Source organism: Urocampus carinirostris, chromosome 8 (genome assembly GCF_059441175.1).
Source record: "Urocampus carinirostris isolate Australia breed hairy pipefish chromosome 8, RoL_Ucar_1.0, whole genome shotgun sequence".
In the NCBI taxonomy this organism is placed as follows: Eukaryota; Metazoa; Chordata; class Actinopteri; order Syngnathiformes; family Syngnathidae; genus Urocampus; species Urocampus carinirostris.
The window spans coordinates 29,583,369-29,599,282 of record NC_142356.1 but is presented as its reverse complement, the minus strand read 5'-3'; the positions used below and the strand labels follow the sequence as shown (position 1 = coordinate 29,599,282).

Below are 15,914 nucleotides of genomic sequence, written 5' to 3'. Positions count from 1 at the left end.
TCATCTTCCCTATTGATTACATTTTAGATAGCTCCTCTTTTGTGTCTAAATATAACAAAATCTCACGGATATACACATTGCATAGGTCAGATATCAATCATTATAATAATAACAATAGTCACATCTTCGTAGTACCCATCCCTCTGTCATAATGCCGCTAATCACCAAACATCACTGCGGCACCAATGATACTAACAACAATAGCAATAATATTAATAATAACTGTTATGATATAACAATAGCAACAATAACAACAAAGTTAACTATAGTTAAAAACGCAGTATTTCCAATCTCTAGTATCACTCATACCCCATTTTCTTTATCTCTGTATTCTGCAAGTAATGTTATTTGTATTCAAATTTGAACAGGTGAATATTTGGACAATGTTTTATCTTGTCTTGCAAATTGTTCCAAAGTTTGACTACACACACACACACACACACACACTTTTCCTGGTGGTTCTCACCAGTTGGATTTTGAATTTACTCCAGCCCCTTAAGTTATACTTTCCCTCTTTCCGAGCAAATAAATCTTGGATGTTTTCTGGCACTATGTTTTTGTTGACCTTAAATAGCAGTTGTGAAGTGAACATTTTTACTAAATCATCCAACTTTAATAATTGGGACTGCAAAAATAAAATATTAGTATGATCACGATATCCTACCCTGTGTATGGTTCTAATTGCACGTTTTGGAGGACAAAAAGAGGCTGTAGTGACCTTTTGTAATTATTGCCCTAGACTTCTGGACAATATGTTAAGTAGGGCAGAACTAGAGAACAATATACTAAATACAATAAATAAAAGTTTAAAAGAACTTTGTCTTTAATTATTATTAATATGCTTTTAGATACCTTAGTTTGTATGTGTCAGATGTGTGTTTTCCAGCTTAATTTATTGTCTATTATGACCCCTAAAAACATCAGTTCTGATTCGTTGTCTATTGCAGGTAGAAGCACTGCAATACAAAAAGTGGTCAATACACTGTTCCTTTAAGAAAAAGTATGTTGTGCTTCCAGTAACACCGCCATAAAAAAAAAAAAAAAACAACACAATTTACTCCATGAGTAAGCCCCGCAGCGTTCTAATGACCTCTCCGACTAAATTCTCCAGCCGGTGCCACGCAGTGAGGTCAAGTCATTCCCATTTTTGTGTTGGACGTGGCGCGCTCATGCTTTGATGATTGCAATGACTCTGTGTGAAGCATGGCGCAAATGGACGATTTTATTGAACCATCAAACATTGCTCGTGACTTTCACAGGCAAGCGCTCCAAGGTTGAAGAGTAGTGAAAACAAACCAAGAAAATTCATTTGTAGGATGACGTTCTAGTGAAGACGCAAACTGCATTCGTCATGATATGTGTCGCAGATGGTAAGAATTCCCTAAAAAATATGAATCACAATGACTGTGAGGGAAAAAAGGACAGACTTACCAACAGTACCTCATTATGCTGTGAGCACTGGTTCTCAACTGGTCTGACTTCAGGACCCATCATTAAAACCTAATGGTAAGATGCAACCTAAATCCAGAAAAAAAATCCACTTCTCAAATACATCCAATGAAAAGATTGCGCAGTTTAAAATGGAGATAGCAGAACATATTGACCTATTCCTTCTTCAAAGACAAACTGACCAGCAAAACCAAAACGATTAAAGTTGTTTGGGGTTTGAAGAAGGCCTCTTCATTGTTTCACCATTTTCAAGCTACGCTAACAAATAACACACCAAAATCTCACAGGGATAAGCAGGATTATTTGGACTAAAAATTGCCACAATTTTGCTGTTTTTGATTTAAGTTAAAAGACAGTATAGTAAAATAATTTCTTCAATTTAGGATTTTTAAAAAAACGTATACTTTAACCAAAAATGGAAATATAATCCTTGAAGAAAATGTTTAACTTTTAACTTTTGTAAGGACACCTCAGACAACACACGCAACCGTAAGGGTTTAATTTTTAAAATGATGGGAAAAGACTCAAAGTAATAATGTGGAATGGAAATTACTTAAATATTAGTACTTTTTTAATTACTTAAAAAATATAAAAAAAACATACTGTATGTAAAACGATTAAAATATTCAAATGTTGATAAAAAATGAAAAGTCAAATAAAGGAATCTAAATTCTAGTCATACAAAAAAATTCTGAAAACATTTCTAAAACGCAAAAAAAGATTTTTTTTTGAACAGGTATCATTTTATTGTTGTACATTGTCACTGTCATGTGCTGTCATTGATATTAAAAAATGTAACAAATTCTTCTGTTTTATTTCTTCTTGACTTAATGTTTTAAAAAATCCTTTAAATGACGCGATCAAGTCATAGTGGTCTGCCGACTGAAGAGTTCGATGGTGAGAGTGGACGTGAAGACGGGGATGCTGTTCTGGTGGTGCAGGTGCAAATCCACCAGTTCTCCGAGCGTACGTGAGAACGCTGTTTCCATTAGCTCCATGCTTCCCGATGGACCCTGAAACGCACACAAACAAACATTATCCTGGGTTTTTTCCACCGACCCGTAGATACACCATGTACACTGAAACAACTCCATATTATTTTGTCAAGTGGTAAAATAAAATCCGATGGATTCTCTGGATACTAATAGATCAAGGGTGTCAAACTTAATTGCACAGAGGGACAAAACTCAAACTACACTTTTGGTCGCTTAGGTTACAGCTATCTCGATTGATGCAGTTTGGGAAGTCTTGTGGCATCAGCAGAAACGTTGCATTGTGGGATTTGTAATTTGAGAGTTACCAGCGTTTCATAGCGTCGGGCCATTATAGTAGATGTATATACATTCATTTCGGGGGGCTAGATAGAATTGTATGCCGACCCGGATGTGGCCCGCGGGCTGTGAGTTTGACACCTATGCAATAAATGATTTAAATTGCGATATAGTCAACTCAAGTCATGTTTTTTTGTGACGCCCTCAATCACAAGGAGTCTCAAAGGTCTGCACAGACCACAGATTATTGCAAACCACAGACTATTATTACACCATCCCCTGATCTAAAACCTACATGAAGGTAAGGAAACTCAAAAACCTCAACATGAGGAAAACGAAGAAACCGTGAGAAGGGGCCGCACATGAGGTAATAACCCTTCCAGGATGACCAGGCTGCAACGGATTTTGCAATTAAAATAATACACAGATATTGTCAACATGAAATATAGGTCATTCATAAATTATAAAATAGACTAGATTTAACCAGTTCCACTGAGGTTGCAGAAGCTCTGGGGGGTAGAGCATTCCACAACACCGGGGCCTATAGTCGACTAAGAAAATCCCAAGTCAAGTACCAAATACCAAGTTCTGGATCATACAGCAGGACAACGATCAAAAACACCCCAGCAAATCCACCTCTGAATGACACAAAAAACATAACAAAATGAAGGTCCTAGATTGGCCAAGTCAAAGTCCGGATTTAAATCCGATTGAGTTGTTTTGGTGTGACCTTAAAGGGGCAGTGCATGCGAGAAAACCATCCAATATGGCAGATTCAAAACAATTTTGCAAAGAAGAGTGGGCCAAAATTCCTCCACAGCGTTGTCAAGTATTCATTGCCTATTATCGGAAACATTTGATTTCTGTTATCGCAACCCAAAGTGTCCCAATTTACTAGATTAAGTTACTTTTTCACATGGCGCCAAATAGATTTTAATTATTGGTGCCTTAATGAATGGAATCCACATTTTAAACCTGTATTTTGTTTGGTTGTATCTGTGTGTTACTAAAATTGGATTGATGATCTTACAAAAAACAAAGAAATCAGTAGGGGGCAAATACTTTTCTCATCACACGCAGGCACAATGAAAAAGCAAGTGTTGCAGAAGTAAAGCGGCCTCACTTTGGTGAAGGTCTCTTGGGAGTGCCGTCAAGATGGCGTCTGTGCACGCGTGTGTAAATTTGCGTGGGTTAATTAAGACGGAGCCGGCTCGGGGCGAACGAGTGGAGAAAAATGTGATGGGGGGACTGGCGGACTGAGTAATTAAAACATCTCGTTGAGGAAGGAAGAAAATCAGGGAGGCATGGATGTCGCCAGGGGAGCCCGGCGGCATGCTGGGAACTCTCGCAAACACTGTAGTGCGATTCTGTGGGTGTAAGCCGCTTTTGTACCCCAAAAGTGGGATGGGGCGCAGTTGACTTGCTGTTCGTATTGAGAAAAGCGACATGATGGATGGAATGTTAAAACAATGCTTGTTACAATGAGTTCATGTTTTATGACTGACAATGCTCGGATTATTTTGATCAATTCCTGTGGGGAAAAACTGGAGGTCAACCAGCATATCACGGAGACGTTGTGTGGCGACTACAAATACATTGCACGCCCACGCAGTTGCCATGGAGACCCTCCCAGCAGCACTAAGTCTCATACTTCTATATGGAAGGACGAAACAACGCTTCTCGCTCACCGTGGCGACAAGCGACGCCATCGGTGGCCATTTTATTTTGCCATTTGTTAAAGGTATTCCCACATTCTTAAACATGCAACATGTGAGGAAATAGTATTTATTTCTGCATAAAATCTATAAACAGCGCCTAGCGAAAGTATTGACCCACAAAGAACTTTTTGTCATACCGCCACATTTCAGGCTTTAAGCGTAAAGCTAAAAAACTGAAAATATTTTCTTAAAATCAACAACATGTAAGATGCAACATTGAAAAGGAACCAAATTATTTCAACGTTTTATTTTATATTGACGATGAAAAAAAAACTGTAAAGTAGGTGTTGCAAAGATATTGCCCTCTGTTCTCTCAGCTCAGCCATCTGACTCAACAAATTTCCTGACGACTTCTGAAAGATCTTATCTCGACCGAAATGACTTAACAATGACAAACTTTGTGTCGTTAAGTCTCAGTTGCAACGCTCTGTGATGGGCTCAAAGGTCTGTGAAAGAAGACACTGGAGAACAGACTGTATTATGAAGACCAAACATCACACAAAGCGGGTCCAAGTTGTGGAAAAGTCCTGAGCAGGAATGGGAAATTTTGCAACATTTACACATTTCCTGGAGCACCGAGAGCGTGATACTATAAAAATAGAGCATAAAACCACTGTAAACCTACCAGGACCTGGCCGTCCTGGCCTTTAAACCTTTGGTTCGGATAAAATAAAACAATCAGAGAAGCAGGCTTTGTGGAAGGATCTGAAAAATGCTGTGCACAAATTATCCCTGTTCCTGATCCCCCAAACCTTAAGGATGTTTTGTAAGAAAGAATGATCAAGTATTTCTGTGTCAAGATTTGCAAAACATACTCAAAAAGATGAAAATTTAGTCTCAAACAATACAGAGACATCATCAACATGAAATATAGAATCAACAATATTTTTGAAAGGTAAAAACAAAACAAAACTAAAAAACAAAGTAAAGGAAAACAATGTGGAAATAAATACAAATAGTTCTAAATAATTATTATTTTGCTGCTGACGCGCATAGCTGAAATGCTCATGAAAAGTTATTCAAACAAGGGGGTAATACACATTTTGTCATACAAGTTTTGCTGAGAGTGGACACTGAGCTAATCCAACCTAATACACGCTTATTTGAATAATGGTTCACAATAAGCAGCCTTTTTGTTATAATCTATCTATCTACCCTGGTCATATCCCTCAAGAAGGGTGACCGACAGCAAGACAAACACATACCCACATGTTAACATTCCCACTAGAAAAATTAACATAGCTTGATTTTTTTCAATTTTTGTCGTTTTCATAGAGAATGCGTATTTCGTAATTTGCTGTAAAATGGCGTAGTAAACATCAGGGATTCGGAGAAACTGGTAGCTCAACATATATCTTGTGATTTCATTTTTCATTTCATTAACCTCATGCAAAAATGACATTACTGACAATAAAGCAAATAATTAAAACATTTATCTCACGCAATAATGGCCTTACCAACATGTAATAATGCCACATATCACATATAATTTTGTTGATATGGTCTTCCTACCTATCATGCATGAAAGAAAAGATAAAAGGAAGAATCAGAAGTGCCATTTCTCAACACACGATTATTCAAAAAATACCGGTTCATACTCGTGAGGGCTTTTTTGGTCTCACTTAATTTATTTATTGTGGATTTTGGAGCCGCATGCGGCATCTCCTTGAAATCAAATCTATTTAAATGTTGACCTTATCAAAAGCCGCTTGCGTTTCCAGTCATCGGCAGTGCCGAACAATTCCTGACCTTTAGCTTAAGAACACACTTGTTAGAAAACGGAGAGTCTTTGATGTAAGTCAGGTTGCAGAATAAGAATGACAGGAGCTCCTTTTTACACTGCCTGTTAACAGCAGGAATTTTACACCCTGTGTGAAAGTTGCTTGTGAAAACTGTTTTAAAAACAGAGGCCACAATTATTATTGCATTATCTTCATTTTTTCCCCATATACATGACCAAATTCAAGCACTTTTTACAGATTTTCAAAGCCAACCGTCCGATTTCTCCAGTACAATTAAAAGAAATAATACATCTTTACATTGTGTTTAATAATAATAATGATCGTCATCATTATCATTATTATTGATCCCCCAAACAGTAACAAAGTTTCTAAGGTGGGTGCAAGCCAAGGAAAGTCAATTGATTTAAAGTTGAACTTATGTCTGAACTGACCGCCTGTGAATATAAAATGGTCATCTGAGTCACTATTTTCGTCCATTCAACTTGCTGGCATAAAAAAATGTTTTACTTGTTTTGTACCCAACATGGACTGGTGTTGTTTATGAGGCGAAAAAGTCTGACACAAATCTCCACAAAGAGGCAAAATCTATCTGCAGCGTTGATCAAAAGAACGCTTTTTTTGGTTAACTTTTATCACTAAATTAAAGTCGCTATATTGCTGTTAGCACATATTTGTACTCATTCGAAAAGTGACTGTCTACAATATATTTCTTTTAATCAGCTGGTATAAACTGACATTCATTTTTCCTTCATCCTTAACAATGCATGCTAAGCTACGCCACACATCCCAACAGCCAAAAAGAGATCCGCAGGTTCGAGAGCGTTCTCAATTCAGGCCTCAGTCCTGTGGAATGCTCTTCCCTGAGATTTGATTTGCAACCTCAGTGGAACTGTTTGAATCTAGGGTTAAAACACACTTCTATTCCATAGCATATGAATAACCCATATTTTATGTTGAGAATATCTGTGTATTATTTGCCCTTATGTAGGTTTTAGATGAGGGGATGGCGTCATGATAGTCTGTGGTTTACAATAGTCTGTGGTCTGTGCAGCCCTTTGAGACTCTTTGTGATTAGGGCTGTACAAATAAGCATGACTTGACTTGACTAATGTAGCCACCAGAGTAGTGCCTGCCTCATTTTTAAGCAGAATTATTATTATTATTTTCATTTAATGCACGGTCTATTCCATTCAAGCATTTTCAAGGAATTAAAGCAGCCGAATAAACCCTGCATATAGAAAGGCAAGCCAATACATTGCTTTGCTGTGTTTTGGGTGAAAGACACCACAGACGAAAGCGGTTATGTTTAGTGGAAAAAACTGCGTCGTGCTCGGAAGGAGCGCTCGGCCATTCATCCGCTCTTTTCATTTGTCCATCCAATTAAAGGAAATCCATACTCCCTGGCTGGTGATGCAGGGCGGGGCTTATTAGTGACCTCATCCAAGAGGAGAGCGGCACAGAGACTAAATGTTAATGGCGCTACTCGCTGAGATCCCTGCAGCAACCAGTCAAGAGCTGGAGCGAGTTGTCCTTTTGAAAATGGATGGGAGGCAAGCAAACTTTATAAATGTTAATTCGGTTTCCTAAGCTGCTCAGGCAAGTCAGCCATTTTGGTTTGAAACTGCCAGATTACACTCATGTGTCAAGTTCCAAAAGTCCTCAACTGATTAAACACCATAAGGTATACATACATTTTTAGAAGCATTGTCCCTGAGTGCTAAAATGTAAAAATACTTTTCATTGTTTCATTTTAATAAACTAAAATGAAACTATTACAAAGCGGTTGACACTGCTCATCGCCTTTGGGTTCTTGCAATAGAACGTCATTTAGCAAGGCATTTGCCCTTGTTTTTATACAAAGCATTGTTTAGATATTGGAGGTATCACAAATGAAAAGAAACAAAATCACCAAATTTATAGTTCTGGTTGAAGCGCATCATTTCTCAAAAAGCTGTTTTTCTCAAACGTTCTTGAAAACGAGTATATTTTTAGCATTTTTAGGTTAAACTGTTACTTACTAGACAATGGTCAAAGCTAGAAACATACTTTTTTCTAAAAAAGACGAGGGTTGAAGCTTACCGTTACTATGTTTTTTCCCTAAAAAGTATAAATTAAAGTTATGTTTTGTTCCCCTTGGAAAGATTCTTTTCTCATATAGTAACAATTGAGAAATAGTTTAAAAATATGGTGAAATCCAAAATTACATAAAAAATAAACATATATATCTATATATATAAAATGATAACAAAAACGTTAAAAATAGAAGAAAAGTGTGCCTTGTGTAACAGAGTTGAAATTTGATTGTTTTGATTTTTTTTTAATTCTCACAAAATCTGTGTTTTTGTTGCATTACTGTTAAAATTCTGGTATCGCATTCAGTTGTTAAGCCACGGCCGTGTGGCGACTGTCTTTTTCGTTCGGCACTTTATGGGCTTCTGCACTTGCCGTACCTTCAGCTCAATAACATTGTGCTGAAGATGAAATGAAATGAAATGATCTGCATTTATATAGCGCTTTTCAAGTCAATGACTTCCCAAAGCGCTTTACATTGTGCTTCACATTTCCCAATAGCGGCCATGATGTGTGCAGCCATGTAAGGCGCTAACCTGCTTATTGGGGGTAATTGGGGGTTCAATGTCTTACCCAAGGACACTTCGACATGTAACACGGACAAGCCGGGATTCGAACTGGGATCCCTTAATCCTAAAACGATCGCTCTACCTCCTGAGCTACTGCCGCCCAAAAGAAATGTCGATTGCACCTGACCCGTTGTAGCGAGCCGATGCAGCCGCAGCCAACAGAGGGCGCCGCCGACCACTTTTTAAGTCTCAGGAATGACTCGGCCGGGGCGCGAACCACCGACCTCCCAGTCTCAAAGCGGGCGCCTTACCATCTAGGCTGCAGTCGTGCACAGATGCCCTGACTTTTGTTTTGTTTTGTTTACTGAATGCAGGCAATAAACCGAGTGACTGTGAACCCTTGTGTCGCGCATGATTCAGGGTCGTTACACTTGGCTCAAAAGTAGGATGAGAAACATTGTATTAGACATACAGACAGCTAGCTTTTTAAAAGAAATTTGGTAGTTGAAAGTCCAGAGGGACTCTGCCATTTTATAAGGATGCGACTATTCCTACCACCTTATTCAAGGATCATACTGCATTTGGACTTCCAAATCATCCAAAACAAAAACAAAGAAACAGCAATAAATGTAATTTCAACCCTTCACCCTAGCTGTAAAATTCAATTAACATTCCAATCAAAGACCCAAGGTAAATTGAAAGACGTTCTTCAACCATTTGGAGGATATGGACGGTTGTGGTCTCTTCACTCTGAAGTTTTGTTCCAAACTGAAATAATGAGTAATCCGAATTGGAACACACAAAAATAGAAGGTTTTTGTTCTTGCAATCAAATGTCTGATTAGGATTGCAGCATGGGCATATTATCGTTTGAAACCTTACCTTTGCTCACCATCTGAAAAACGAAATAATCTACACATTTTTCTAATACTAAGTCTAGACGTTATCAAAAGTGGCTATTTGGAGACAACCAGTTCACAGCCCTTAAAACTTTGTATTTGTGTATGTTGTGAAAGAGTAGGAAATGTTTGACTTCTCTTTCTAGAAGTAAATCCATAATAGCGTACACTGGGGCATAATAATAGTATATAAAAAGGAATCTCAATTGGCTTTGCACATGCTTACCTTCGGCTCTGATTTGAATACACACCGTAAATGTGTACATATTATCGTTTCTGTGACAAGTACGTTTTGAAATGGTCATCAGATCTTCAATCCCAAGAGTTGAAACTTTTCAAATATGTGGCGTGACATATTTCAGTGACTGGTGACATTGTGAAGACACGACTTTGTTTATCAAGGGGTGTATACCAGCTCAGTAGCCTAGATGGTAGTGTGCCCGCTTTGAGACTGGGAGGTCGCTGGTTCGCGCCTCGGCCGAGACATACCTATTTGGTATAATGGCGGCGCCCTCTGTTGGCTGCGGCTGCATCGACTCGCTACAACGGGTCAGGTGTATCGACATTTCGTTCTGTGTACATTGTTACAAAGAATGACAATACAAAGGAAATTATTATTATTATTATTATTATTATTATGTGTAGCAACATTTGGATCCACTAAGAGTATCAAACATCTATACTCACTTTTCCAAGTTTTTGCAACACATTTATTTTTGGGGCGGCAGTAGCTCAGGAGGTAGAGCGCTCGTCTTGGGATCAAGGGATCCCAGTTCGAATCCCGGCTCGTCAGTGTTACATGTCGAAGTGTCCTTGGGTAAGACACTGAACCCCTAATACCCCCAATAAGCAGGTTAGCGGCTTACATGGCTGCAGGGCGGCTATTGGGAAATGTGGAGCACATTAGGGAAGTCATTGACTTGAAAAGCGCTATATAAATGCAGATCATTTCATTTCATTCTTTGAATATGATCAACATTCAAATTAGAGAATGACATTTAATATGTTTAACTCAGCACAAGGGGCAAATTTTTAAGCATGTCACAGTTGTTATTTTACTTTTCACTTTATACATTTAATTAATTTACTTTCAGATTTTTTTCTCTGTATTTCTGCAGCACTTTCTGTTCCCTTGATTTTTTTTTGGGTGTTTTGACTGTTTAATGACAATTTTGTTTGTAATAATTAATAATAATAATTTCCTTTGTATTGTCATTCTTTGTAACAATGTACACAGAACGAAATGTCGATACACCTGACCCGTTGCAGCGAGCCGATGCAGCCGCAGCCAACAGAGGGCGCCGCCATTTTACCAATGTTATAAGTCTTAGGTATGACTCGGCCGAGGCGCGAACCAGCGACCTCCCAGTCTCAAAGCGGGCGTCCTACCATCTAGGCTACTGAGCTGGTAATGGTTCATAATAACAAAAACTGAAAGAAATATACTTTTTTTATTAGCCCCTGTGCTGTGGAATGCTCTTCCCCCTGAGATTCAATCTGCAACCTCAGTGGAAATGTTTAAATCTAAGCTTAAAACACATTTCTATTCTATAGCATATCAATAACCTATATTTTATGTTGACAATATCAGGGGATGGTGTCATAACAGTCTGTAATAATAGTTTGCAATAGTATTTGATCTGTGCCGCCCTTTGAGACTCTTTGTGATTAAGGGCTATACAAATAAACAAGACTTGACTTGACTATTAAAAATGATCTTGAATCGCCCTTTGAATCCTGTGCAGTCCTTTGAGACATTTTTGTGATTAAGGGCTATATAAATAAATGTGACTTGACAATGTGACTTGACTTTGATGGACCAAAGTGTTACTACAACTGTCAACGTCCAAATGAAATTCAATCCACTGTTATTTGCATCGATTTAACGTGCTTAGTGCCACATATCGCGCTGCACAACTAATCTATAATGAAGTTAGTTGCCAACGCTTTTAATAATTATTTTTAATCTATTTATTTAATTCATTTTTTTCAGCCCTAAACTTTGCTGTCACTGTGTAGGACATATCCTCAAAACAAAAAGTTCTGAGTCAATGAAAAAATTGAAGCCTATTAGAAAAGTAGTATTTTCTTTTTTATGTCCTTGGTAAGAATTAGGAGGAAGTCAGCATTAAACACTTTACGATCGCCTGAAATGAGATCTATCAAAAGGTTGTCGATGGGTGCTTTGCGGTAGCAAGGGAGAAAAACAAACCCTAAGATGTCGGGTTTTAATTGGATAAACACGTGCAAAATGCAGATGATCTTATTTCAATTTAAATGCAGATTTTGGCATTCAGCAGAACAGATTTTGCACACAGCCCAGGAACAATGTAGAAATCAGCCCTCGCTCTATTCCATATTCATATTCCAATCAACGTCGCGTGTAGCACTTGAACGTGAAATCTTTAAAGGTGCCGTTTGCCTCCGTCGGTTTCCTCGTGCAGTTTTCACGGTCGACCATTCACCTTCTGGAAGTTAAGAGTGAGCATTTGAAGCGAAAGGTGGGGTCGGCCTGCCAGTTTAGCTTTGATCTTTAGACATGTGGGGCGAGAAAGAAAAAATATGCTTCTGCATATGTATTAGTCCTAATTAAGAACATTTCCAAAGAGTTTTAGTGGAAACTTGCATGGTGCCAAAATGTCACAGTGGAGCCTTGAACTGCTTCGCTTCGTTTATTCGCTGTTGGCACTAATTACACGTATCGTCCACAGGATTTTCTCCATAAAAGTCCAATTAGTAACTGAAGGGCTTTCAATTTTTTTGGTACCTGGATGAGGAAACAAGTCATCTTTTAATTGGCTGGCTTGTGATCAAAGTAGCAAGATCCAAAAGATAGCATCTAGTGAAACTGTCCTTGTTTGAAGAGGAAGCAAAACTTTGATTAACACTGGAAAAGTCCTTGAGATATTGTGCTCAATGACAAAAGTTAATAATTGGCAGAGACTGATGTATCATTTTGTCGGTGCTGATACCAGGCTATATTTTGAATACTATTATCAGCCCCTGGTTGTGGCTCTACGATCATCTGGGACTATGTTTTGGGAGAAATATTATATATGTAAAGTACCAGTGATGTTTAAAACCACTTTTTTCAGACTGATACCATTAAGAAGTTAGTGATACAATACTGATAATCGCTTGTAAAAATGTAAATATGCTGGGAAAATTATTGGCCAATGAATGTGTCAGTCATCATTTGATTCAGTCAATGCTGGCAGAAGAGTTTTGATGCCAAAGTAGGTTGTGTCAGTTTTCGCAATACAGGCATTCATAGGCTATGGCCGGCTAACAACCATGAAAAAGGCTAAAAATTGGCTGGGAGTGGTGTCTATCAAAAGGTCAGAAGCTAACAGCCATATTTAAAATTGTTTGACGAGTTTATTCTTCAAAAGGAATTATGGAGCGAAACTAACTGGCCCCAACAAGGATCGTCAAACAATGCAGGAATGCTTTTAGGCGGACTGTTTTTTTTGTTGTTTTTTTTTTTTGCATCTGTCGGCATTATCGTGTAAATATTTTACAAGGTACAAGGTAGGATTCACTAGACTTTTGTAGTTCAATATTTACTGTCCATAGACATCATTAGCAATACATGCTGTTAACCCGTCTGACACATTCTGCAGATTTTCTCAAGCGTTAGGTCAACTTACAGCATAGTGAAACCTTTCCTTGAAATTATATAAACAACTTTATAGTATAAATACTATGGAAACATGTCACACATGGGACCAAGTCACACATGTGCAAGTCTCAAGTAAGTCTCAAGTCTTCACCTTCAAGTCCCAAGTAAGTCCCAAGTATTTTTTTCTTGGGCAAGTCAAGTCACAAGTCAAGTCCCGAGTCTTAGATTGCCAAGTCCAAGTCAAGTCACAAGTCATAAAAACAGCGACTCGAGTCGACTCGAGTCCAAGTCACTAAGTCTCAAGTCCCCATGTCTGCTTTATACTATAAATGTTAATCTTTCTTCCGTGCCAGCTAATTAGCGGTCCTTCTTTGTGGGACATTTGGCAGACACTGATATCACTCGAAGATTGAATGCATGCTGGGGATTTTTTTTTTGTGTCAACCCCCAAAAATGTTGACAAATCATGTTTTTTCAAACTATTTTTGAGCCAAAGCAAATTTCATTGCAAATTCTTGAGTTACATCATCCATCGAAAATATAAAAAAATATTGCAGTTTTATTTAAACCTTAAATTATGTTGCTTGAATCGACAATACAAAGTTTTTCTCATAATTTATGATCCCCGTAGTTCATTAGGTAATATAATTCTGATGAATACATTTGAATTTGTCTATATTTTTATTTGTGTTTTCAAGTTTGATAATCTGCCTAGAAAAAGTGTACTAGAAATACTAATGAAAATGATCAAAAATGATATGCCATTTTATTTTGCTAAATTATAACCTTTTTTGTTTTTATTTTGTAGTCATTTATTTAAAATATTTCCGTGTGCTACCTCAAGAGCAGATAAATATTACATAAAAATAAGAAAAGTCTGCTGCCATCTACTGATAAGGATGTTACAGTTACTCCGCTGAAGAAAGTAAAGATACCAAGCAATGGCATGTTTAGCCCAAAATTGGGAAATTTTCTGCGGCACACTAGAAAAGATCAAGTGGCACACTAGTGTGCCATGGCATGCTGGTTGAAAAAAAAGAACTGATTTAGACAACATAATTTAAGATTGGTTGGTTTCCTTAACCTCACGGGCCGTACTGGCACAACTTCCTAGTATTTGTATTAGTATTTACAGATGTTTCCATAGTGCAGTGGTTAGCATATTTCCCAAACAATCAAAAGGTCCCTGGCTCGAGACCGAGTGGAAAATTTGTTGGCCAGGGGAGGGATGGGCGCCACCAGGATGTAGCTGCCCAAAGGCATGGTCACACAGCCTTTCACGGGCGTATCGAGGCTGAATCACGGCCAGAAAATTCTGCCCGTGAAGCAGACGCTGTTGGACGCTTTGAGATCGCGATACAGACGAGACACAGCCGTGCTTTACACGCGGTAAGAAATTCACACGCGGTTGACCGCGCAAAAAAGTTTTGCGCTGCTCAAAACTTTAGACCACGGGTAACCGCGGGCGGCACACGTGGTACACACGAGGTAATGACGCGGTACAGAGGCGGAACGACGTGCTACGGCCGCGGCCAAGACGTGGTTACACACGGGTAGGACGCGAAATTTTAGCGGGTAATCGCGGGTGGAGCACGGTCATAGCACGTTTGTTTTGCGCCTGTATCGCGGTGTTATCACGTGCATTAGCGTGTGTAACGCGTGTAAGCACGGTCAAACGCGATGCAGCCGCGGTTACCCACGATAAGGACGTGGAACAGTCGCCGGCGTCTGTTTCGCGGGCATACCACGGGTAAACAGCGGGTTAAGCCAATTTTGCACAATTTCCACCGCGTCTGCTTCACGGGCAGAAACTTCTGGCCGTGATTCAGCTGCGATACGCCCGTGAAAGGCTGTGTGACCATGCCTCAAGACACACCATAAGAAATGGTGCCCCTACGATCCTTGTGGTTAAGGGATCCACAAGCCCACCCACCCAATTAAAGCTTACAAAATAAAGCAAACAAAAAAAATAAAAATGGTGCTTGGAATTAACTTTCAAGCATTTTTGACCGATGGTGTGCCTCCTGATTTTTAAATGAAAAAAAAAAATGTGCGCTTGGGCTCAAAAAGGGTTGGTAAAATCTGTTGACATTTATCTGGAGGCACATAAAAAAAATCCCGTCATGCATTCAATCCCCGAGCGAATTAAACGTTTACGGGTCTCTGACATATGGCCTGCAAAGAAGGGGCGCTAATTAGCTGGCACCGAAGAAAGGTTTTCATTAGCAGCCGTCAAAGCTGAAGAAGTCAATGTTTACAGCTTGTTTAACGGAAAATAAAGCGGAACGAAAAAGAGGTGGAAAAAAAAGCTGCAGGCAACTCAAACTTTGGGGGAATGACAGCAATCCTACCAATAATCTGCACCTTGATGACCTCCCAGGTCTGCATTACCATGGTGACTGTGACAGGGTTCGTACACCTTATTTGTGGACGAATTCAAGCACTTATCAGGGACTTACAAAACCAATTTTTCAATTTTTCCAGGACCACTAAAAGAAAAAACCTGGTGTGAATCATGTATTGTGCATAGCCACAAATATATCTGCGATTTAAATATGCACACTGCATTTATCAAGAAATTGGATTTTAAGTGAGTTCATCGCGAATATGTTGGTTTTTGAGACAAATCTCTCTC

At 38.8% G+C, this 15,914-nt stretch overlaps 1 protein-coding gene across 1 annotated transcript in view; it reads right to left on the bottom strand.

Annotated features, from left to right (window-relative positions):
- Positions 1-2,168: 2,168 nt before the first annotated feature.
- The window catches only part of mad1l1 (mitotic arrest deficient 1 like 1), a 77,416-nt gene continuing 63,670 nt past the window's right edge, over positions 2,169-15,914 (bottom strand). The window contains exon 18 of the mRNA XM_088342262.1: positions 2,169-2,462. Coding sequence (XP_088198388.1) covers positions 2,310-2,462 — 153 coding nt within the window. The 3' untranslated portion in view covers positions 2,169-2,309. The remainder of the gene's footprint in view (positions 2,463-15,914) is intronic.